The following is a 24,374-nucleotide window of genomic DNA, read 5'->3' as shown; positions in this document are numbered from 1 at the left end:
ACCCGTCCCGCATCTCTGCTCGGTGTTCAATGTGTTACACCCGTCCCGCATCTCTGCTCCGTGTTCAATGTGTTACACCCGTCCCGCATCTCTGCTCCGTGTTCGATGTGTTACACCCGTCCCGCATCTCTGCTCCGTGTTCAATGTGTTACACCCGTCCCGCATCTCTGCTCCGTGTTCAGTACAATGTGTTCAAACACCACAGGGTGGTGTAACTGATGAAAGGATCCAAAATGCAGCTGGAAAGTCACTGCATATCCAAGTTCTCTGCTCACTGCCTGTAAGGTCTGTAGCTTTTCTTGTCTATGTGCTTAGTAACTCCAGCTGCTGCCTGGAAATCCATCACCTACCAACACCGAATTCTATCATCAGAAGAGAAACTCTCTAGTCTGCTGAAAAAATAGGAACATACCAGCAACATGCAGAGGTGGCAACTGAAGCCTCAAAACAATTTTGTAAATATCCCTGTTGTGCCTCTTCCCATCCTCTTGCTCGCAGGTCACTTTGTTACCCGACATCTAGGCTTCCAACAACTTTAAGATTAAACACCTCACTTGAAAAACCCCTATCCATTCATTTAGCACTCACTAGGCAGTACATTAGCAGGCGTTGAATACGTTTAATTGGGATTAGCAGACCTCTAAGGACAATGCCCTTCATCTTCTTTCAAGTGCTGAGCAAAACTCTGCCAGAGCTGCTCTACTCTCCATTAACAACTTTAAGRTTATGCTTACAAGGCCACCCAAGGCTGCACAACCATACATATGTCAACATACAGTGACAGGTAATCCTGAGTCTGGCAGGCCCCCAGTTTAAGAACCACGTCTGTGCACTTGTATCTTAAGTATATACACACACTAATGATAATAGAGACTACCTGATGTAATTTGTAAAAGTAATTCTTTGAAGAATGATGCTGTCTCAGTCCTTCTTTCTTAAATTGAAATGCCAAGGATTTAGATGCACAATGTGTGTTTATATACTTATGTGCATATAAAAACAATAAATGTATTCTCCATAATAAAGCAACTTCTGAACCTCTTCACTAACTACACCTCAGCAGTCACCTAAGAACACCACATTCTGTCCAAAGTGGATACCAACTCTAATGCAACACAACTGACTCTACAGTGAACTCTGGAGCTGCTTTCTGAGCCTGCCATACCACCTCCTAGCATGTTCTGGTAACCTTTCAGATGCTGATTTAAGTGTGAGACCATAAGCTGGAAATTCAGCCATAGATTCTCCTGAAGGCATGCAAAGATGACCATCTTACATTTCCTCTGCCCACATGCCTGAGGGTATGAAGACAGAAGAGATGTTCAGTTACTCAAGACTAAATAGGCTTAGGATCATTACTGCATTTGGGAAATACATGCCTCAGAAATATTTGCTCTCTATCTATTCACCACTGAAACAGAAGAAATCACAGAAAAAATGGAAGACAAAGCAGGGCTGCCACAGAATAGAAACTGAGCAAGTTTTCCAGCACCTGGACATGCAGCTGGAGACTTAATTCCTGCAAACACGCAGTTAGGAAGCCTGAACTTTGTTCATTTGGGTCCCTTTGAGAATGCCCATCACCCTGATTGCTCTGGATGAGGTATTTTACAAAGGGGACCCTCAAAAAGAATCAGAGATGTGCTGTTTCCTGGGGAAAGTGCTCTATCCCTTGTCAGGCAGGGTAGGACAATTAGAACAGGGTAACTCATTAGTACATACGGGCTAAGTTATGGCCCATCATGATTCTAACAACAGCCAACAAATCCCCAACTAGTCATATTGCACATTTCTGTCAGAAAAGGGGGTTTATACAGGCACATGGGAAGCACGTCTTTTGCTCAAAATAAGAAAATTCTGATTAAAAAAACTTTCACGTACCAAAATAATCACACAACATCCTTTTGGGTTTGACTCTAAACTTACATGTAGATTTTATTCCTACACTGCCATCTGAAATCACACTACTCGAGGCACTTGTAAAATCAAGACACTTCAGCTCTCAAGGTCATAGCAAAGACCTTCTTCAAAGGAATGTAGTACAYGTGACTACAATATACCTTCCCTCACATTTAAATATAACAGCATAGTAAAAACAGTTTCTCTGCTCCAAGCTGAGAGATTACAAGTTTGAGAAGTACAGGACAGCGTAATTTTAGCACAAAATAATGTAATTCTTTTCATTTCCCTTGGCACTAGTGTTTCTTATTTTTCATGCTGCAGCACAGAATGCCAGTATCCACACAGCACAAAAACTTGCATGGCTAAAACTGGTRTGCAAAGCACTGAGGAGTCCTGGCAGTACAGGAGCAATACATCTCAAATGCACTGCCCGTAATAGGTTAATTATTGCTTTTCTTCCCAGTAACAACAACAACAGAAGAGAACTCCTTCCTAGAGCTGGAGAYTTACTCTAGCAGTGACTACTAAATATACCCAATAAAGAAGCCAATTTTTGAACAATTTTCAAAGTTGGCCTAAAAATAAATCATACTAACAATTAGTCTAAAGAAAGACCAGAGATCTCTGCACTACTGGAGATATGCAAAACACTTACAGAGACTCCTTTGCAAAAATGTAGAACACTTTTGTGATGGCAACTGAAGTACAAACTTCTTTTCAGACATAAGGACTTAGTGAATAGGAGTAGACTGCAATACTTCAATTACCTGTTAGCACTTGCACAGTTTCAGAATGCATATACAATGATGCTGACTGTAGTAAATTAATTATTTATTTATTTACCTGTTAGTGTCRAGGCCACAGTTGTGTGAGGCAGTGCACAAGCATCTTGGCCCAAAAAAGCTTGCAAACCACCTGTGTGTTAACACAGTCACTGTATTTCAACCCTTCTACCTCTGACAATACCCTTTCATGGGGCAGCCTTGACTGGTGTGATCAGCTATCAGCAGAGTTAATACTGAACTGTGCTCAGCCTCYAGATCCACAGCTGGGATACAAGCCTCCCACTTCATTCCCAGCTGAGGTTACCTGAGATGTGCCCTAAATTTCATTCCTCACTGGTCAAATACTCCTTTTAAACTGAGAGATCGTGGTAAAGGAGAGAAGAGAGTTTCTTACCTCTTGTGCAGTAAGTGCATGTTCCCCTGCTAGAAGCAGCATACTCAGGCCTCCCATTTGTGTAGGATCTGTTAAAAGAGTAAAACCAAGTATTAAGTTGATTCATTTGCTTGTTTAAAAAACCTACCACTTGCACCACTAAAGCCCCAGAAGACTACTTGTCACAGACACTCTCAGCAAGCTGCCATAAAAGGCAGTTCAAGAGAATCACAAATAACCATTTCTGTACCCTCTGGGAAGGCTTTCAAAGCTGTTTGAAGGATTTAATTGGATTTGTGTGCTTAACACCCCATTGCATGGATTTACAATTTTACTGCCAAAGGTTTTATGTACTACAGAGATGAATATCTTTAAAACAGCAACTGTAATGATCTCATACATAAACATACACAAAGAGGCTCTAATAATGCACAGGTGTATAAATCSGTGGATGCTCCTACCAAGGGAGTGGCTCTTTCCTTAGCCACTGAACAAATAAAAGGRTGGAACAAAACAACATGATCAAGCTTGGAAGCAAAATTTCTGTTTTCATTTATCTCTAATTTAGAGCTGTATTTAGTGGTGAGAAGTGCCAGCCTGACAGCTCTGAAGCATCAAGCCAGAACAGCACAGGCACTGGCCAGGCAAGCTGCCTGCCTACTTGTTGCCCTGCCAATACAATATATAATTGAGGGAAGTAAAATGAAGATATAAATGTTCTTTCTCCAAGTATTTGATACTGACAGCTTTCCCCCTCCAGCCTTCCTGCACCTCAGGAACTCCAAAAATGACAAGAAGTGGCATCACATTACTCATGGTRTAGTTCTTCCACTCAGAACAGCAGTTGCTCTTCATCACTATGAAGACTGATTTTGGGGGAATGCCTTAGAAGCAATGCAGGGGCAGGATTTAAGTGTCATGTAGAAAGAGAGAGACAGAGAGTGGCCAGATGTCTCACRCAATTGCCACAATATGAGTGGAGTTTTTTGATCTTTTCTGCTGACATGGGCCGAACCTGAAACTGTAAACCCCCAAATCATTCAGTGCTATAGATGATTAAGGACCAATTAATGGGAATACTGTTTAATTCAATGCCACAGAYGCTGCCCAAAGTTTTCCTGCAGACAGCATCTCTCACTGACACTCACAAAGGTAAGTTTGTTAAATAATTTTCATTTAGAAAAGCATTAAATAGACGCAGAGGAGAACAATGTAAATAAACCAAGCTCACTCACTACCTCATGGATAGAAGAGTGGCTTATTATTAAACAGCACTAAACAGATATCCTAAAKAGCACCTAGCTTCAAACCCAATATTCAACTCGAATTAACTTTTTCCTTCACCATAATAAACACGTAGAAGGCATTGGGGGGAGGCTGTGTTTTTTTAAAAGAAATTAGAAGTTTTTATTTTTAAATAAGAAAGGAAAAAATTATAGCACACTTCTRTGAAGAGACAAGGCACTATCAAAAGTCTAGGACCTAATCATGAGAAAATGTGAAGGGCCAGTAAGTATCTAAGCACAATTACATATATGTAAATGATCCTGTCAGCATAGCACTTTTTGCCATCCAAGTAGTTGATCAGAAACTGTTCAGTCCTTSAAAGCAGAGGCCATCAGAGCAATTAGAAAGTGAAAAGTGAGCATGTATCATGAAAGATAATGCCCGAGATCTCCAGGGCCACCAAAAACTTACTGAGCCCCTTATTAAACAATAAGCCCTTGGCTGGCTGCTTTCTACGTTATTTACTTCAGAAAGCTTTGGCAGGATCCAAATCTTGTAAGCATTAAGGGCTTTCTTCCAGTTTTTCGCTTAAATATACTCAGAGGCCAGGCAGTACATGTTTTTTTTTCTGGTACACACATCTTTAAGATCAGTAACTGTTTCCCTAAACGGTATCTCCCTTTTCTGCATTTACAGACTTGTCCCTGCTCTTCTTCCACTTGTTTTCCTGGTCAAAACAATTCAAGCACACCCATCTCCCATCATTCCAGCAACAACAATAGCTCTCCTGTGCAGTTATCCCAGGTGGAGTTCCTCTTTGTTGAATATGGACAAGCAGCAGGGCAACCACATCAGATGAGGGGGGTCCTGAAAACACTTTGCCTGACAAACTGCATTACAGCACTTTCTTATACCCACATCACACTGATGACTCCCAGCTGCTCTTCTGGGCTTTATTTTAGTTACCTGTTGCTCCTTTTTCCCCTCCCCAGTCTTAGGCATCTCAAGAACATCCTGCTTATGAGTGTAAAATTCTTGCCCCTCTTCTAAGTATCTTCTTGGTAGTTTTGCCTTTCTGCCTTTTAAATAAGTAGGTTATCATAGGAAGACAAAGGCAGAAGTGGGGTTTAGTGTTTTTCTCCCCAAGTAAGCAAATACTTAAACTGTTTGTTAAAATATAAAAAGTAAGAGGAAGGAAAAAATGACAGATAAATGGAAAATAGAAGTTTAATGTGATGCTTGAACAACTTATGTGCAGATGTAGCAGAGGGTTGGTGCTTAGGTGTCTGTCTGCTCTTGATAAAAACAAAAATCCTTCYAGTAAAGTTTCCAATTATACAGTAACTTCACCTAAGGGAAGACAAAATGTATATATCCAAACCCTGCYATATGCTTATAGTGCCTTCTCAGCACAACAGTGTTTCTTTTCTGGCACTGGGAGCTTACTGTTATGAAGAAGAATTTTAAGGGGTATTTTACTGCATTTATTCTTAAATCAATAGTACTGAGAAAATGGCACACACATTTGACTTGCAGAATTCWAAGGAAGGCAATTCGTGACTTTCTYACCAGCTTTTAATATTGATGAAACTTAAAACCATCTCTCTGGAAAAGACATACTTTGTTAGTACTGGGATGGTTACAGACTCGGCAGGCTGGCTTGTTCATCATCACCATTTCTCAGTCAGAGGAAACAACAAATTGAGGAAGTGCTAAGCAGGAAGAAGGCCAGCAGGAACCAGCTTCAACCAACTTTTACCTGGGTGCATAACTAAGCTTTTTTCCAAATAAGAAAACCTGCATTTCTGTAGGGATATAGCCTACTCTAGAAGTGCCTTTCCTCCACTCCTTTGCCTCACTAAAAAGCATTTTGGCATGGATGGTTTTCTTCCGAAGCAAAAATATGCGAGTACTGAGAAACTGGCTCRTTTGTATGGCAAAGCTGTTGCAAACAGCAGTCATCTTTGCCCTACACCCCAGAACAGGTGAGCCAAGTCATGAGAAAAGCATGCTCAGAWACAGCTTCCAGGCTCAGTGATCAAAGACACCACTAGTGGGTCTGCGGGTCAGAACTCAATGCTGGTGCCACACCTCAGCTTCTTGACATAATGGTAGGTCAGGATGAGACTTCATCCTGTGGGATGGTTATTCTAGTAAAGCCAAAAAATAAAGAACAGATACAGCCTGTGTGGGACTTAGAGAAACAAAACAAGATCTTACTCTCTACATATTATATTTTACAAAATAGAATATAAAATACAAAAAGCAATCACGACATGATTAGCAATGACCAACAAATAAAACCGATTTCTTGGCATGATTCTGGAATCCTATGAACTCTGTCCTGAGGAAGCTACCTGCTTTGAAGATACAAGAGAGGCAGTGGCATTTCAAAGGTAAAAGTGTTTTGAGGTGATTCAGTCATATTTCAGGTCATCAGCAACTATACAGCCTGGATTTTAAAAGAGATTGCACTGAGGAAAAGTCTGAGAGTTGCACTGAACTATCATGTGAAGCCAAGCAGAAAGGAGCACAATAAACATATTTAGCACAAACTGGTATATAGTTCACAAAGCAGTAATCCATTTGGCATGACACACTTGTCATGATGGGGATGCTGCTAATATCTCTGTCAGAAGTTGTCATTATTTTATGAGCTATTCTTATGCCCRAGATATTGCCAGCCTTCACTGGCATGAGGGCTGGAGCAAGATCCTTATGAATTACTATGCCCATTGACTCAGTCTGCAGAGAAAAAAAATAAAAACTATCATATGTAGCATAAAAGGACCTTCTTCAAAAATGAATGGCTTTACAGATAGTCATAGATTAATTTCTAATTAATTCTTAATTTGTCTGTCTCTGACAGGTGCTGGTTGATTCAAGACCTCTGTATTCAAAAACTCTACTCTGGGATAGCACAGCAGGAGCAGTTGGGGATGSATGAGAGGTAGACTAAGACTTGKTCTTTGTGTTAAGTCAATAAATCCYTRAGAAGCATAGAAATGACTCCTCTGACAGCAAAAGCAGAATGGGCTGAAGGGGCTTGTGGTTTTTRGAACTGGTCTCCCATACACTGGAACTATGCAGCATGATAAACTTYTATTTTGATCACATTTCACAGTTCCTTAGGAGCCAGAAGGAATTTCATTACAGGAATTTTCATACCACTATACACTAAGGTATACATGCCTCTTTATCCCTTTTTATCCTTTTACACTCGTTCCATAAAACCATTTTCTACTCTCYAGCTCACAACCTCTCTAAGCAGAAAAGTCCTACCTGCTACACACCTGTCAGAAACCAGGTAGGATATGACAAAGTTTCTAATTTTATAAATACTGATGCATCTGAAACTTTAAATCAGAAAAAAAAAGGAAAAAAAAAGGAAAAAAAAAGGAAAAAAAAAGGAAAAAAAAATGGCAAGGGAAAATATTTTCTACCTTAACTGTTAGGTTCTTAAGCTGCCAGTATTTAACATTAATGTCTCTGTATTTCAAGGTCATTATTACAACAGTTCTGCTGTTTATGAATATCAGTGAAAGATTATCTGCTTTTTATCAGTTCAGGCACTCCACCTTCACTTCTTCACATTTTTTTTTCAAATGTTTAAAAGTTTAGAATTCGCTCCTCCAAGACATAATAGGCAAAAAAGCACATTTAAGTGAAATTAAAATTATGCTTCTCTTGACTTAAATRCAAAAAGTCAGTCCCACTGGTACATTAATCTATAAGAATATTAACATATCAAACTTCAGAGACACCCAGAAATTATTTTTGCAAATAGTAAATTACCAGAGTACAGCATTCTGACAGAGAAACAGAATGCACACAATCAGCACTTTCCTTTTTGACCAGAGAATGAAAGTCTCTAACAGCTGATAAGCTGGAATCAAAAATCAGTTAAACCTAGGCCCCAAATAGGGTATGAGGTAGGATACCCCATATCTGGACTTGACTCTTGAGAATAGATCATGTACCTTAGTACATTTTAAAAAGTTGTTACACAGGTTTAACCACAGTTTTGGCAATCTGGGACACTACCATGTGTAGCAAAGGAAACTGCTATCCCAGTTCAATTTCAATACCACATCCCTAAGCCAAATGAGGATGCWACAGCTGAGAAATGTGGATGGAAATCTCACCTGCCATCCCAAAGTTAAGTTGTGGCATTTCTTCACTTTTGGTKACTTTCCTTGGGCTCGGTAAGTCTTTTGCAGAGTCTGATGCAATGGCCCATAGCTTTTTCCTGCTYGTAACACTGGATGCCTGGGTTTTCACAGGTTTGTTGGTTGTGGGGCACCACTTGTACCCTGGGTTTGCTTTCATAAATGCATCCTTGTACTAGAAAAGAAAAGGAAAATTATCAGTTATCATGGTATACTATACACAGGGCAATAAAGCACACTGCATGCAAGAGGATTTAATACAGTAACTAATCCTTAAAATATCYTGATTTTTTAAAAGTTTAATCACATGCTTAGAGTCCAACTGCCAACACAATTTGCTACGAAGAAATATTAAGGTGAGTTGTATCTCAAAAAGTGGGGTTTCTCTTTCCTCTCCTGAGGGTCTATTACCCAGAGCAGGCTGAAATTCTGATCCTGCTGACTTCTCCCCAGTGCTTGTATGTTTATGCTATGAGACATGGATACTTGAATTCTTTTGCAGGTTTACTTTCTAGTTTGAATCAAATAAAAACATGTATTTAGCAATAAATGCAGCATAATGTCTTACCTTGCATTCATTCTTCTCTAATAGTTCTGTATTTTAGAATATTTGAGGATATGCTTTCCCAAACCAGGCACCAAAACCAAATTACAACCAGTAYAATGTCATATTCAGTATCCTGTGATACCCCATTGCAGTGCTCCTTCCAAAATGTACCATGCTGTATGGCTGCATAAAACAAACTGTGACCATTTAAAACATTCTTCGGCCTTGAGCACCCAGTACACATCTCAGTTGTTTGCTATGTTCTTGGTATGAGGCAGAAAAACAAAGCAAGCCAGACTACATATGGGGGATGGGGGGAAAGTCTGAATCCTATCGTTTGGAGGGTAGGGGAAAGGACCAGAATCTATTTTATTCACAAAATGAAACACCAGCCTTTTCCGAGAATCTTACTAACTATGTCAAACCAAGATTTTTGAATGCTAACAGTAACAGAAAGACCACATTTCAGTATTTAACATGTGTTGCTATGCAAGGTTGAGAACTGGCGAAATCAGAGGAACATGCCACACATTCCAGCTGCAGATGTTTGCCTAACAACTGATAGGGGTGCACAGCACTTGCTGCTGTGGGAGCCAACCCAGCAAGTACGAGGGCTCACTGCARGGAGAAGGAACCCAATACCCCTTCYTGAGYAGYTTTTGTGCCTGGAAGWACACGGCAGAGCAGATGCAGGAAGTTTGTTCTGTGAATGTTCCCACCCACACAGCTGTCACAGTCCCAGTCATGGCACAGAGAAGCACCTATGTTTCATGCACATGCATGCACAGAAACACAGGCAGAGAGGAAAAAAAAAAATCCCTTGGGCATCAAATACAGAAATAGCACTGAAATCCTTGYCTTCTTCTAGAGCCATTACAGAGTTTTCCCAGCTCAACACCCCCTGCYCTGTGGCAGGGTCACCGTTGCACGTGCATTGCTTTCTTTCATTTCTGTCTTCACCTAAAAGCTGGCACTTGCTACCTCCAGACCGTRGCACAGATAAAAATGTTTTGGTTTACAAGAAACACAGCACTGCCTGAACCCTGCTGTGGGAAGTCCTGTATTTATAGAAATGGCTATAAATAATAAAAATCTGCAGGGATCGCTGACCCACATACACGCTGAATTTTCTGAATAGGGTGTATGTATTAAATCTGCAAAGTAAGGACTGCAACACCTCGCTCCTTTTCCCTTTCCCTCAATTTGGTTTGGGAGCTCAGTACATCACAAAAATAGCCTGGTGGAGGGAAGGGAAAGGAAAGGGAGGGTAAGGGAAGAGAAGGAAAGGAAATACACATCGAAGCAGCTTTGCCTTCCATTGTTAAAGCCACAGCCCACTCACAAATCATGTTTCCAGCCTGCAGACTGAAAAGCACGGAGTTGCTAGCAACAAGCTACATAAGCTCCTCATATCAGCAATGCTGCCTGGAGTAATTGAATTATTCTACTGAGTAATTTGACAAGCCGACAGGCTGCCCATCAAATGAGAACCAGAATGCGTGCTATTTGTGAGACGAGGTTGCAATAAGCTTTTAATCAGTTTTCAACAAGAGCAATTCAAGTGAGCTGGTGTATTAATGTCTTTTTTTTCTCTGCAAAGMCAAGAAGTGAACATTAACTGCAGTTTCTGAAGGAAAGGGAGCCAACTGAGGGAAGACAACTCACTAGAACTGTTCAGTTTTAACACATAAAGAAAATTTTAAAAGCTAAACAATGGCCAAGAGGTACTTTTTATAAATGCATACAGTGGTCTGATCCAAATCTCCGAAAGCCTTTCATTACTGCTTTTTGTAACTACTAGACCGAGGCCTAAAACAAGTAAGATTTTGCTTACCAGCTGATGAGAAGATAACTTAAATGAGTTACCCAGTAACAAGACAAGGTCAAAGACAATAGTGGAGTTTACTGTTTTCCTCCCTTTGCCCAACTGTGCAGTACAGCAACTCAACACAGCTAGTCAAAGTAGATGTCTAAGATTGATTAAAAAAAACCYCAAAAYACAGGCAAACCAAACCAACCAAAGAAAACCACAAAAACCTCAACCCAAACAGTAAGTACTTAACCTGGAATGCAAAGACACCACCTTGCTTTCCACAACAAATGGCMGAGACTGCTCTGCAGGGTCATGTCCTGAAGTTCCATGTAAGATATGGAAGATGTGTTTGTGGGATTGGTCTGATGCCTTATTTCTGTTTTGTGGAAGCCTGGAGAATGTTGTGTTATGAAGCAAGACTGGTGCCACTTCAGAACTGAAGTTTAAACTCCCTGAGTTGCTTTCATCACCAAATAAAAAAAGATTTGCTTTCTCTAGTTGTKGTAGGAACAGCAGCTCACAGGTCTATTCCAGCTACACTTCAGGGKAGCTGTTAGCACAGCTATGCATGCTATTTAATGTCACATAAATCCCACAGATATGACATTAAAAAAAATCCCCAGAACATACAACACTCCATTTTTCACTCCTGGAGGATGCAGAGTTGACGTTACGCTTTACAGTCCATACGTCAGCCAGTGGAYTTGCCAAACTCCAGCCAGCAAAGCRGGACCTTTGTCCCCTCCCATTCTGAGGCAGCTGCCAAAGCAGAGGCACCACAAGGCCAGCAAGCTCCCATTCTGGCTGACTGGACCTGCAACACCACTGGCCGAGGACCTGCAGGGAGAAGTGCTCAGCTCAGCTCACTGAATGGCAGCAGAATCACAGATCAGTGAGGCTGGAAAAGACCTGAGATCATCGAGTCCAACCTACAGACCCACACCACCGTGCCAGCTACACCATGGCACTCAGTGCCATGTCCAGTCTTTCCTTAAACACCTCCAGGGATGGTGACTCCACACCTCCWGGGGCAGTCCATGCCAATGTCTAATCACATTTATCAGGCTGCTCCCTACAGGAAACAATCCTGACAGTCTGGATCTTGCTGATGCAAAGATGTGTTTAAAAATGAAGTGTCTTCCAGGGAGGGAAAAGGRTTTAAACAATAACAATCTCAGCAGATACTTTTAAAGGCACCTGAACACTCCCAGTACGTTCTGTAAGAGTTAACAAAAGAACACTACCCTTATTACTGAGGTAAATAAAAATGCTGGTGCATATTTAGGAGTGGCCCAATTAATTTCCCCTCGGTGAAGGAAAATGCTACAAAGTGGCAGCAACACTTCTGATTCCTTTTGTTGTATTCATCAGCTACTGGGCTTATATCCTAGACAGTGAAACTTCCAMAGCTAAGTTGATCTAAGAAGTCTGCAGGATGGAAATAGAAAGCCTGCTTATAGAGGTAACACCAGCAGAAGCACACATCAAGTTCTGCACCTGCAGCACCAGGTCTCCAGGGCAGTTGTTGCTACAAGAGACCATAAACCACAAGACTGTAAATGGAGTGTGGGGCCAGTTTTTCCACCTAATAAAGGCACCCCAAGGTGCAGACAGGTATGCAATGGGATTTTCCAAAGTGCCTGAATGAACTACAGACCTGAACAGCCTCTCAGTGGGAGTCAGGGACCAATGTCCAGGCTACTAGGAAACCTCTCATAATTCCAGGCTGGCCCAAAGTTTGGATGCCTCMCTGTCTTCCAAAATGCTAGGCCCACCTGTATCTCTGAAGGAGTGATTTGGATGCTCAGGATACACAAGACTGTTTTAGGGACAGCAGGGTCCCCTGGGAAATGTGTGCCCTACCAGCACCATGGCTAGAGGTTGCACAGTGAAATATGGAAACCAAAGGACACTGAAAAGCTACATAAGGGAACAGAAGATTACTCACTACATCTTAAACCTCAGTGAGCTTATTCACATGCTCAAACAGAAGATCATTGGTAYAACAATATTTTTATTTTCTTCCAAAGGCATTCACCTTGATTTTTAAATAAATTCTTTTTAGGAGAAAGAAAAATACCAACAAGTGGTTCTCACTATAGTTGACGTTAGCCCCTTTTTGACAATGTCAGCACTAAGCCTGGCTACAGGTGAACCTGTGCAACCTGCTCTAGGTGAACCTCTTGAGCAGTGGGTTGGACTGGATGATCTCCAGAGGTCCCTKCCAGCCCCAACCATTCTGTGGTTGTGTGAAACGCAAGTGTTACAGTAAGACAACCAATAAACACACACAGAATAGGCTGCTCGGTGAAGAAAGCCCAAATATATTCAATAGCACATTACAGCTGCTAATTATTGCTGTAACATACACTGTTTAAAGAATAAAAATTATACAGTCTCTTCTACACATTCTTAGAACTACTTATAATGATGTAAACGACTGAGATTTATTGCTCCGCTTTGATGCTGAATATGCAATTTGTTCTTCATGTCAAAAAAAAACCCAAACAAACAAACCACTACAGGAACAATGATTTCTGCAACAATATGATTAATAGTTTCATTTCTGTCACTTCATAAAGAAGTTCTGCAATTATTTTCCTTCTTAATGAACAAGTTTCCTTCAGAAGGCAAAAGGCTTCTTGCAAAAGAAATACAGTTGCATCGGGTTTGTTTCTTTCAAAAATTATACCTTTATTCTCATCTTTCCTTTCTCTGATCTGTACTGAATCTTCTAATTGTCCTTTCCACACACGTTTAGAGCAATATCACTAATTCGTAAGCGGAAACGTGGAACAAAACTGGAATGGTTGGACAAAGCTGAGACTCACGTTTCAATACTGTGCCACAGATGAGGAACTACAGAGATACTACAGACCCTGCTTCAAACAGGACCTGCTACACTAAACACCTTGTTTTTCCTGTASACCTTTCCATGCTCACATGATCTAGTGAACAGACAGACCTTACATCGTGTTAACAGCAGCAGACACCTTCAGGTCATAGGGCAGGCGTGGGTTATGGTTTTCCCAACCGTTTCACACTTCCTATAGTGGGCTACAATTACTAACAAACGAGAGATGTTTTTTCCTTCTCACTGGTGTTCCATTATTTTTATTAAGACTGAATTMAAAGGTTACCCACAATCTGTATCACACAGTTAATCACAGGGATCTGTTTTAGGGTCATATTATTGGCCAAAGTAATTGGCTGTGTCTTTCTCACTCTACTGTCAATAATCATAGCCTTCCTGGTGACAGCTTATCATGAAAACTATTTCTTAAAAAGCCTAATTTAAAGTTGACATAAAGACACTTTGTGAGATACAGGTATAAATCTCCTTCACTTGCTCCCAATTAATGGACTCTGATTAGGCACTAACCTCTGATTTGAGTATTRGACTCATCACATCTCACTGTACCAAAAACTGCCTAATAGGGAATGTACTTCAAGAAACACTARTAATTTTTCAATTCTTAAAAAGGGACTACATTTCTTGAAAGTGCCTTTGGTTTGGTCCACCTGTATTACAGTGGCCGGCTTTATTGATATCAAATGCACAGCTAAATATCACTAGTCAGCTGACACTGAACTGTGTATTATTGTTTTCAATGGCCACTATCCTTATGTTAATGTGTGTACTGCAGAAATTATTAGGCAATACAACCACAAAGTGCRTATATTTATAGCAATGACTACTAGAGCCAGGTTCGTTTGTGTACACAGWCCAATTGCTTTTCATTCTGGTCCAAAGGATCAAGTCAATTAAAGCAAGAACAGCAGCTGCTCTGGGCACCATAATCCCACTGGTGAAGCTGAGAAACAGAGAGAAGAGAAGAATCCCACAAAAAACATTTAATACACAGAGAARAAGAAGACAAATACGTAATGAACTCCCTTTACATCCACCATTCAGACAGAACATACCTCCTTGGCCATGTCAGTGTATTTCTGTTTTTCTTTTGGATCTAGAACAGACCACCAATCTGCCAAGATCTTGGTTGCGCCACGATTATCGAGGCGAGGGTGTTCTTTCCGCACAAGAGAGCGGTGCCGTTTGCAGAACAAGAGAAATGCATTCATTGGTCGGCGAGCTCGTTGCTCTGAGGACTCGTCATCTTCAGTCTCATCAGCATCCTGCTCTAAACCATCAGGGCCAAGGAGCGGCACCTGGCAGAACCGAAAGGGAAGGGGTGTAAGCTCAGTTATCCGCGTTTTGCACCGCGACTGAGACCGTGTGCGCTGTGTGCGAGTGAGGGAGAGGCACGTGGATGCACACAGCTGCCTCCAAAGGCCATCCATTTCATCCAGAAGGTGCAGAGTTCTACATCAAAACTCCTCACCTGATTGTCCAAGGTACATTCATGCTCTCTGCAAGATTTAACTCCRACTTCCAAGTGGAACAATTTCTAAGCTGAGGACCATCCTCTACTAACAATGGGYTGAAGGGACATCATCTTCCTAAACACCTTCTGACAACCTAGAAATCATCTTAGTGGGATGAGGCAAGCAGAGCTACCTTGGACCTTGACTACTCGTGTTTGCAGTAACAGAGSACCCAGGGCAGAACAGGTAACAGCTGTTTCCCCATCTCCTGCTGTTCACTGCTCAGCCTGTGAGCAGCACAGCAGTGCAGCCACCACACAGCTGCCCAGCAGAGACAGAGGGCAAATCTCAACAGAATACGCTGCCAAAAAGTGCCCTCTCCACTTACAGGTCAGTTTATCATTCCTACAAGGGACGAGGTACAGAACTTATTGCATGAGACAGAAAACTACCTTCAACACAACTGTGATGCTGCTATTTCATACCACGCTGTGAAAGGAACCTGTAAGGTCAACAGAGAATSAGGCTCTTCCTGAGCAAAGCACTGTCAGAGAATCGGGCTCTCCCTTATCCTTGTCAAGGTCTCTCTTATCAGTGTGTGGCTCAGGGCTGTCTTCTCAGCTCTGACTTTTCCATTCCTGCTTTAGGAAGGCACCAAGGACATACAGATATGAGTGCTATCCACATGATGGAATCATCACATCTGCATAAACAATTCCCACTTCTTGTTACAGAGAATGAGTCTAACTGWGAAAGTGTGAGGTGCCACATGGTAGGGTCCTTATATAAAAGGGGTAAGGTCAGAGTCGTTGAACACCAAAATACCAAGTGTCAAAACAGAGACAGATTACTTCAGCTGTGCACTCAGTATTCTTGGAGGATAACTGAATTTCACATGCAAAGATAGCAAAAATTGTTGACAGCTTTTTGCTTCTTTTTCTCTTTTAATCTTTGTAGTTTTYTAATCTTTGAAAAGAATGAAAACTYGTAGTTTGGTATGCCCTTCAGAGCCACTAGAAGCAGATACAAAGCACAAGCCAACTTCATGTCTAAAATAAGCAATTAAAATAGCACATCAAAACCCACTTTGAGCAATCAAGACAAACATGCACAACCATTAAGAAAACAAGATAAAACTACTGCAGACTGATAAAATTTGTCCACTATTTTAAAGGCATGATTGACAATTSACTTTCTTGTGTCACTACCTGCCTTTACAGCCTTACAGGCACCGCATCATCATTTTTTGTTGGCTGTGTTTCTTCACAAAAGAGAACAAGATGACACAAACAAAAAACACAGCTAGGGAGAATCTGATCCACCATTAACCATCTATGGTCAAAGCATCCAATTAATCCTACCTTATCAATATCTTCCTCTTCTTCTTCCTCTTCTTCCTCTTCAGAGAAGTCAAGGAGTTTCTTGGCAAGGAGGGGATGCCACTGAAGACACTTCCTTTTTGGTCGCTTCCCAGTTCCTTCACCGTCTGTTGAATGATCCTTATTTCTACTACTGCCTTTCATTACTGTGACCTGTCATGCAAATATATTGGTAAGTTCACAACAAACCCTTAGGCAAAATGACCATCAAATTAGTGACAAATGTATGAGGCACTAATGCAAGACTCTCAAGTGGTTTCTGGCTAGATAATAGGTAGAGATTTATTCCACTTATCAACATAAGCATGGATGTATTTAATGCAATCTTAATACTCCACWTAATGCCTAGAGTAACTAGTAATACACATTTAAGAGCATGAAGTAAGGAAGCCAGCTATTCCAGCTCCCAAATATGCTCCTGCCTGAAGGAAGGCAGAGAAGTCATTCCTTAGCCCAAGTGAGAGACTCCACAGCTGTCCCACACCTGTACCTACTGCAACTTTTCATATTTTGCTACTGAAAATGTCAGTGTCAGGACATCCCTCTTTCTCACAGTGGAACCTAATGCCAGCCACTTATCAGTTAATCATGCACTTACATACAGCAATATTAATACAGAGCCCCAGGATACTATGAGTTAGGATTTCTCTGGTGCCTCTAAAAGGTGCAATAAGGAAATCTGATTCCCTAAAAGAAGTGAATTTTAATACATGAATCTGAAAGAACAACCAGAGTTATGCTGACACTTAGAGTACTTAGAGCACAGGAAACAAAAACCACATGCTGAAGCAAGTGCATGAGGAAGACAAATCATATTTACTTACACACCTAACTTGTGTGTGTGTCCTTATCTAAAAAATTCCTCAGAACTCAGCATGCCTCTTAGTAAGAATACATGCTTAACACATCCCAAGTACCATTTTAAGGACTGACTTAAGAGATGTGCTGCCCAACTAAGGGACAAATAAATGTATAAATAAATAAAACCAGCACATCACATCTTAGTACTGAAGGACACAGCATGCAAGTGCTGCTGGCACACAGTCTGGTCCCTTGCAGCCTTCTGTTAGTKTTGCATCAGTGGCAATCTTGACAGGAGCATGGCTAGCTTTCCAAGAAAACAACACAAACATCAAAACAAACTGAACCTGAAGAGTGGTTAGCCACATACATCTTTATAAAGCTAATAAAAATGGGTGAAGTCTTACAGGGGTTTCTCACAGCAGGATAAAGCAGAGGCACTAAACCCTGGTCCCACAGGCAAAGTCAGAAGAAGCAGTGCTGCTGACTCTCAGGGAAAGGACATGGAAATAGYCAAAGCTAGTAACTCCAAGGCCATTTTTAGGGTGCTACTTTCTGTAAGATGCCTGGTAAAATGCTGATGTTTCAGCCTACAGTGGCAGAAGGAAAAATTGCCACGCTTGCAYTTAGACCAGCTGCCCCAGCCATGGTGCAAACCATCTCACACAGCAAGTACAGCCCTGCACAGACCCTATATATCCCACCCATTTAGTGAGCACTAATTCTGGTTTGGGATGATCTCTTCCACRTGTTTCTTGTTGGTTAACTCGCTGGCATTTTGGCAATGTGCCCTTGTTTGCACCAGAAATGTGCACAAGCAGCTGCTTCCCGTGCASTCTCCAACAGTGCAGAAAGCTGAAGGACCTTCAGACACTGCTGGAGAACAACTGAAGGAAGTAGGTTCAGAATTTTAACCCACATTTTAAAATGGCATTTTGCTGGATGTACACTGAAGCTTGTTAGCTCCTCCCTACCTGTCAACTGTACCTGCCCCCCCCCCCCACTAGTTAAGGATGCCCTGTAACTTTGTAGCAGCTTCCTAATAATTGACAYACTTTGCTATCCCCAAAATGCTACTTCTACCTGGAAGACATTTAAACTTTGATTTCAGAGCATCAGCTCCTACGTTCATTTTCTGTAACCAACTCCTGTAGGTTACAGGGAATTTYATGCAGCACATAACCACACACCATTTCACCTAAATCTTTATCCATGACTTGCAAAGTAGATCCAAATACATGAACCACTTTGGCTTTAAAAAAAACCAAACAAAACAACATTGAAGTGCGGAAAATTAAGCCACTCAGTATCACAAAATGCATGTTTGAAATTGTTTTTATCTCACTGTGACCTCTGCTGCACTGTGCTCCCCATCTGTCACTCTTCCTAATGTGCTGAAGCACCATTTGCTTTTGTTTGGGGTATTTTCTGACACGAAACAACAAAGCTGAGTTAATGTTCAAGCAGGAACTTCCCGTGGGTAGCAGAGATTTGTTCAGAGATTGCTAAATGATACAGATCTGCCTATTACTGTGGTCAATAAAGCATGTGGCCTATTTCTGAGCAGGATAAATATGCTACAAGTACAATGGGGAGAGGTCCACCAGCCCTTACCACTCGTGTACGTGAGCTAATCTTACGGCTTATCTACAATCAGTCCTAAGTATGATGTGTACTACTGGTAGCTTTCTACCTTGTTAGTGGGAAACTAATTATTAATGTTTGAGAAGTGCTCCATGATCCTCCTTTACAAAGCTCAGCTGAAGTCTCAGGGCTATTTCAATAACAGCATTGTCTTTAGCTGGAACCTCTCTGCCTGCTGCCCTTGAATGGATGAGCAAGGAGAGACTTCCCAGGACTCAGGTGATCCCACAGTGTGTTTTACATGTGTCCCCCATCACCCCTGAGGTCTTGCCTATGCTCTATGCTGAGGTTGGTAAGGCAAAACAGAGCCAGGCACCAGTCACCTTGCAAACCCCAAAGGGGCTCTCAGTACCTTAAACCTCTTCACCACAGCTGAGCTCAAAAATAGATTTTGTTTTTCATGAATGGAATGGAATGGATGAAGGTTGGTTATTAAACACTCACCGCTAGAATAAATTAATCAAAGCTCATCAGACATTAATGCTAAAATAAAAATGTGTGCTCAGCTTCAGAAATTCAAGGGATGTTCATTAGGTTGTTTTTAAATTGTGAACCATTTTACAACAGAGTAAGTCAGATCCTGGCTGTCATACAAGCACCATTTACCACAGAAAAACACAAAAGCCACTCTTTGCTTCTGCTTTGGAGTGAATCTCTCACTCTTGTTTTGGTCTCTCTGTTGTTTTGGCCAACAACAAAAACCCTCCTGAATTTCATCCCACTGATGGAAGGACTGAGGTCACAGACTTCAAACTTTACTTTTACAGTATGGCCTCGAAGTCCCTCACTTCTTAAGTATGTCAAGCTATATACTCTATATCTGATGTTCTTTCAAATAAAATAGGGAGTCATTCATAACATGAACACGTAAAATTATTTCCTTCCCCTTAAGGGYGGGTCACACCCTATTCWTTAAYACTTTTGTGTTTCCWATTCCTTTTCTCCCATTTTCACTTATTCAGGTTCCCACAAGTTTTAACCCACATTTTAGAGACATTTTTTGGTATGCACTTTTTGCTGATGCTCCTCTTAGTCAAATATAGGATTGGCATAATATAAAATGTTCTAATTCTCTATTATAACACATGGGACTTTTCCTCTTAAAAATGGATGCCAACATAGCGTGGTAAACTTATTTGCTTTTGGACTGCTTCATCTTCTGTTTTACTACCYCCCTGCCTCCCTCCCCCTTTTTATGGGCRTTTGTGTCAAAACCARGACAGTCATAATTGTTGATATAYTCASATACTTGTATAATTATGAGAGAAACCCATAAAAAATCCAGGCAAATGCAAAATACAGCTAACATGGACACTTTCCTTGCTTTTGGCAAGATTTAGCAGAATACATGTATGATTAAATGACGGTGAAAGTTTTACTGGCATTATTTACTTCTTAAATAGCAAAACATCAATGGAATCCAGTTACCTGACTCTTAAGATTCTATTTATTTATCTGATTTTTTTTTTCCCTTGACACACTGTCAATAGCACATTGGCTGCTTGCTTTACATGAGAGACTGGAACCTGGCAGACAGAAGCAAACAAAAATACCAGCTCTTCTCTCACTTTTAGGGATCCCCAGGCAAGTAATCCTGGGGATTACTAGCAAGCTTTCAAATAAAGAGCTGGACTTGGACCCTACAAGAACTCAAGAACACATTTAAGCCTGGAAATAGAAAAGTTCCATAGGAAGTTACAGAACAACTCATGGGCAATATTTGTGAGATCTGGGCTTAAAAGCACAGAAGATACACAACACTCAAAGTGCAAAGCTTGCAATAACTAGAATTTATGAACTGTATCACAAAAAAAGGTAATTTTTTCTACAGATATTAGTAAAAGTATCATTTATCTTTTAAGGCAGATGTAATGGCTCTTACATGTTTGCAAGATTAAAAATCATTGAAACTAGGTAACAAGATTTTACAAGTTACTTCTCAGCTTAAGGATGACAAAAACGAAGTGACAGCCACTGGGGAGAAAGTAGGAATATTTCAACACGACAAAGGTATGGACAGCTTTGCTTAAAATAAGCCACATATGCTTTATAACATCACTAGAGGATACCTGTCAAGGCTGCCATTCATGATCCATTGACAGCAAGATACCTTCAGGGTGACATTCTACACCTACTTTTAGTGCATATACAGACCAAATGTTACAGAAATATTTAATGAGTACAAAAAAATATAAGAATTTTCTTTTGTATGTGTGTGCTGAYTGTCCTTCTGGTCCTGGAAACATTAATCAAAGAATCACAGTTTTCTTGAATGTCTTATAAATATGTACAGCTAATAGAGCTTCAGAGGAAAACAAAACAAGATTCCTTAAGAAAAGAACTGGATGATGGAGGGGRAGCAGGGGAGAAGACTGACTGTTTAGCTTTTTACTGCCTGTGCTTCTATTTCCATTACACAACTGTTTTCAAATCTTTGTTTTTGAAGTGTTCATTAACAACAAGCATTAGATTACATTTAGTAATGTTTTGTTTTTCTCCTATCTTCCTCTGTTATTTATAAAACCTTCAACACATAGGTGACCAACTTCAGCAGTACTAATTTTGGGACTTTCCCACCCCACTGCTGATCTGTAACTGCCAATGCTGCTTGTGCTACACTCAATAAACTAAATCCACTAACAACCAAAATCCTTACAAAGATCTTCAAAAGCAGCCAAGTGCTCTCTCTAAGGCACATGTTGTCATACAGGTTAGAAAAAAATGCAAGACCTGCAAATGCAGAATCCCCTAGACATGGATTGTGACTATGGCATAGTACCTGTTGGAAGGTTCTCCATGGAACAACATCTGAGCTTCAGMAACACTCATTTCCTTGAAGACAGTGGAAATGAATTTCTGAATTCCTGTTATCTCAAAAAAACCCTCCACATTTCTTGGAGCCCAGCTGGGCCCTTGCTTGATTTAATGAAGATTACTGGTACAAAGGAGCAAAGGMAGGGTTTCAAGTGGATTTTCCACACTTTCTGCTCTGTTTTACACAATCTAAGTTCTCTACTACATGATAAAAACAAATGCTAATGAGAAAAGAGGGGACTGAACTATGACACTAATAGCTTGCTGTTTTGGGGGCTACCGAGTCAGTGACCTGAGCTGTTTCAACAAAGAAGCAGGAGACTGGGAAATGAGTTCATGTTCTCAGCAGTCTCTAGTGAGTTGAAGAGGTATTTAAATTTTCAAATGAAAGCAAACGGAGATTGCTAGCTGTAAAATACACCTACACAAATACAAAAAGTGGTTTTTGTTTTTTGTGTTTTTTTTTTAAATTAGTCTCTTTTAGCTCTGGAATAACTGAACCAGAATATTTCTATAATGTATGACAAAAACTAGTCGGCACTAATTGCTGACCAGTCAGCGAGCATACTCTTTATTGCTTCACAGCAGAAAGCCATTAATGAGCTTTCTAATTTTCGGAGATGTGACGGTTTAATGGGGGACATGCTGAGACTCAATGGGGTCCTGTTTGCCAGCGGAGGTTTGGGAGAGACTGTCACCACACGAAACACTTAGCAACACTGCTACAAGTGTTAGTTAATTTTTAATGACACAGTCTTCCATCTTCAGARTATTTTTAAATGTTTCTTATTCTCAAACTCAGATCTCAGTTGCTTGCTTTCTTTGTTCTCTAATATATAAAATTAAATCCCAAGATCATTGAAAAATGTCAACAGTGCTTTCTTAAATTCTGGGCTTTTTTAACATATTCCTTTCATACCTACCAAAAAGGAGGAAAAGCAACATATAACACAAGTCAACAGAGTTCAAAGTTCAGCTCTACTCTTTTCATTCAGACATGCAAAAGAAGAAATATTTTCTCTGGCATTTTTTAATGCAAAGTGATCAACCAGGCTTTGTCTAGCATGAAAAACACTTTGTTTAGCAACTGTACTCACTTTAGCATTTTTTTCTCTGTGAAATAGCTCACTGGTGCAGATGAAGGGAAAGAACTGATGGAAGAGTTTGCCTTGCAGAAAGAGGTCTGGGGCTGTAAATCACTAACATCTTTACTCAAACAGAAGCATATGAACAGAAGCCTMAAGTTGCTTAGGAAAAGGCAGTTGTCTGCAGACTCAGGTGTTAACCRTAACAAGACTTTTTGTAGTCTTGAATTTAAGATAGAGTGGGACATTTGCTATTGCAGGACTCATTTCAGATTTCAGCAGCCGCAGAGGCAGAAACAGAAACAACAAAACCAGACACTCAGTAAGTCACAGGCTACAGCTGTACTTACTTCACCAAGCCAAGACTCCAGCAACACACAATAACAGCCAAAATTTCTGGGTGGTAAAGTGCAGAAAACAAGCATTTTTTAGGGYGAGATCCACCTTTCTGGACACCAGGTGCTAACCACGCCACATGCCAGAGGATCACCAGCATCTGCTGGGAAAAATGCACCTGGATTATCAGCCTAGCAGCTTCCCTTGCCTGGAGTTCCTGGACAGCAGGCTGGGGGGTTCCTGTGCTGCCTGCTCTGTGCAATGCTAATGCAAAGGAACCASAAAATGGGGAGCAGGGCAAGGCTTCCTGCACATGTAGGTGAGGTCACTCACCTGGAGATTGATACCCTGGGACACCTCAACTACCAAACCTGGCTCTGCTCCYAGGTGAAAGAGATGCACACTACACAGCCTGGAAACTCTGGCATGCTTTTGCTCCAAAGCAACATAYATTTTTGCTTTTACATTTGCTGCTACAAGAGAAGAGAGCACCAAGAAACCCAGGAAGGTGAGCAGAACAAATGCCTGAAATTCAAAACAGAGGAGGCAGAGACCAACCTACTTTGCAATGCTCCCTCYCACAGAGGGGAGAGAATGACAACACCCACTACAAAAACTCTCTGCTGACACCAGAGCAATTTATGAACAGAGCATTTTTGCTCCAGGAACACAAAGTAGACAGTAAAATGCAAACACCTCTCAGACAGGAGATAGATGAGTGCTTGTCTGCAGAGCATCATAGACCATAGCAACAGCTTAATCAAAAACCACAATGACTTTTAGCAAGTTAGAGCTGGGTGAATTTGAACAATTTGCTTTGTGCTCCTGAGCCTGCATGGAGAGCAGCTTTTCCAGAGGGAGAGCTGTCATTCCTGCATTTCCCATTAYTTCAATGTTGCGAAATGAAAATCTTTGTGATTTGTCAACTGGATCACCAGGAGTTCTCACCAGCTTTTACAAGTCACTAAATGGTTAATCTCAGCATRAAGAGCCTTTTAGAGCCAGTGAGTTCACAGGTAAAATGGCCACAGGAAATACTTAATGAATTTCAAGTGCATGGATATTCCCATCTTGGATGCATGGATCTTTCCCAGGAGGGCAYTGGCAGTGCAGCAACAGCTTCCTCACTGAAGGGCCTATCAGTTATGAAATCAAAGTCAAAGTGGAATTTTA

At 40.9% G+C, this 24,374-nt stretch overlaps 1 protein-coding gene across 13 annotated transcripts in view; it reads right to left on the bottom strand.

The window, feature by feature from the left end:
- Positions 1-24,374, bottom strand: part of BBX (BBX high mobility group box domain containing) — a 132,020-nt gene that overhangs the window by 42,027 nt on the left and 65,619 nt on the right. For 12 of the 13 annotated variants that reach the window (XM_057373931.1, XM_057373933.1, XM_057373943.1 and 9 more), the window contains 4 exons: positions 16,504-16,674; positions 14,744-14,986; positions 8,433-8,631; positions 3,082-3,149 (listed from right to left, as the gene is read on the bottom strand). In XM_057373931.1, coding sequence (XP_057229914.1) covers positions 3,082-3,149; positions 8,433-8,631; positions 14,744-14,986; positions 16,504-16,665 — 672 coding nt within the window. In that variant the 5' untranslated portion in view covers positions 16,666-16,674. The remainder of the gene's footprint in view (positions 1-3,081; positions 3,150-8,432; positions 8,632-14,743; positions 14,987-16,503; positions 16,675-24,374) is intronic. The other variant, XM_057373942.1, reaches the window with a different exon arrangement.

Source organism: Malurus melanocephalus, unplaced genomic scaffold, assembly GCF_030028575.1.
Source record: "Malurus melanocephalus ecotype Western Australia unplaced genomic scaffold, MMel_1.1 scaffold_210, whole genome shotgun sequence".
Lineage (NCBI taxonomy): Eukaryota > Metazoa > Chordata > Aves > Passeriformes > Maluridae > Malurus > Malurus melanocephalus.
Note: the sequence above shows the minus strand (reverse complement) of the source record. Positions and strands in the feature narration are given on the sequence as shown.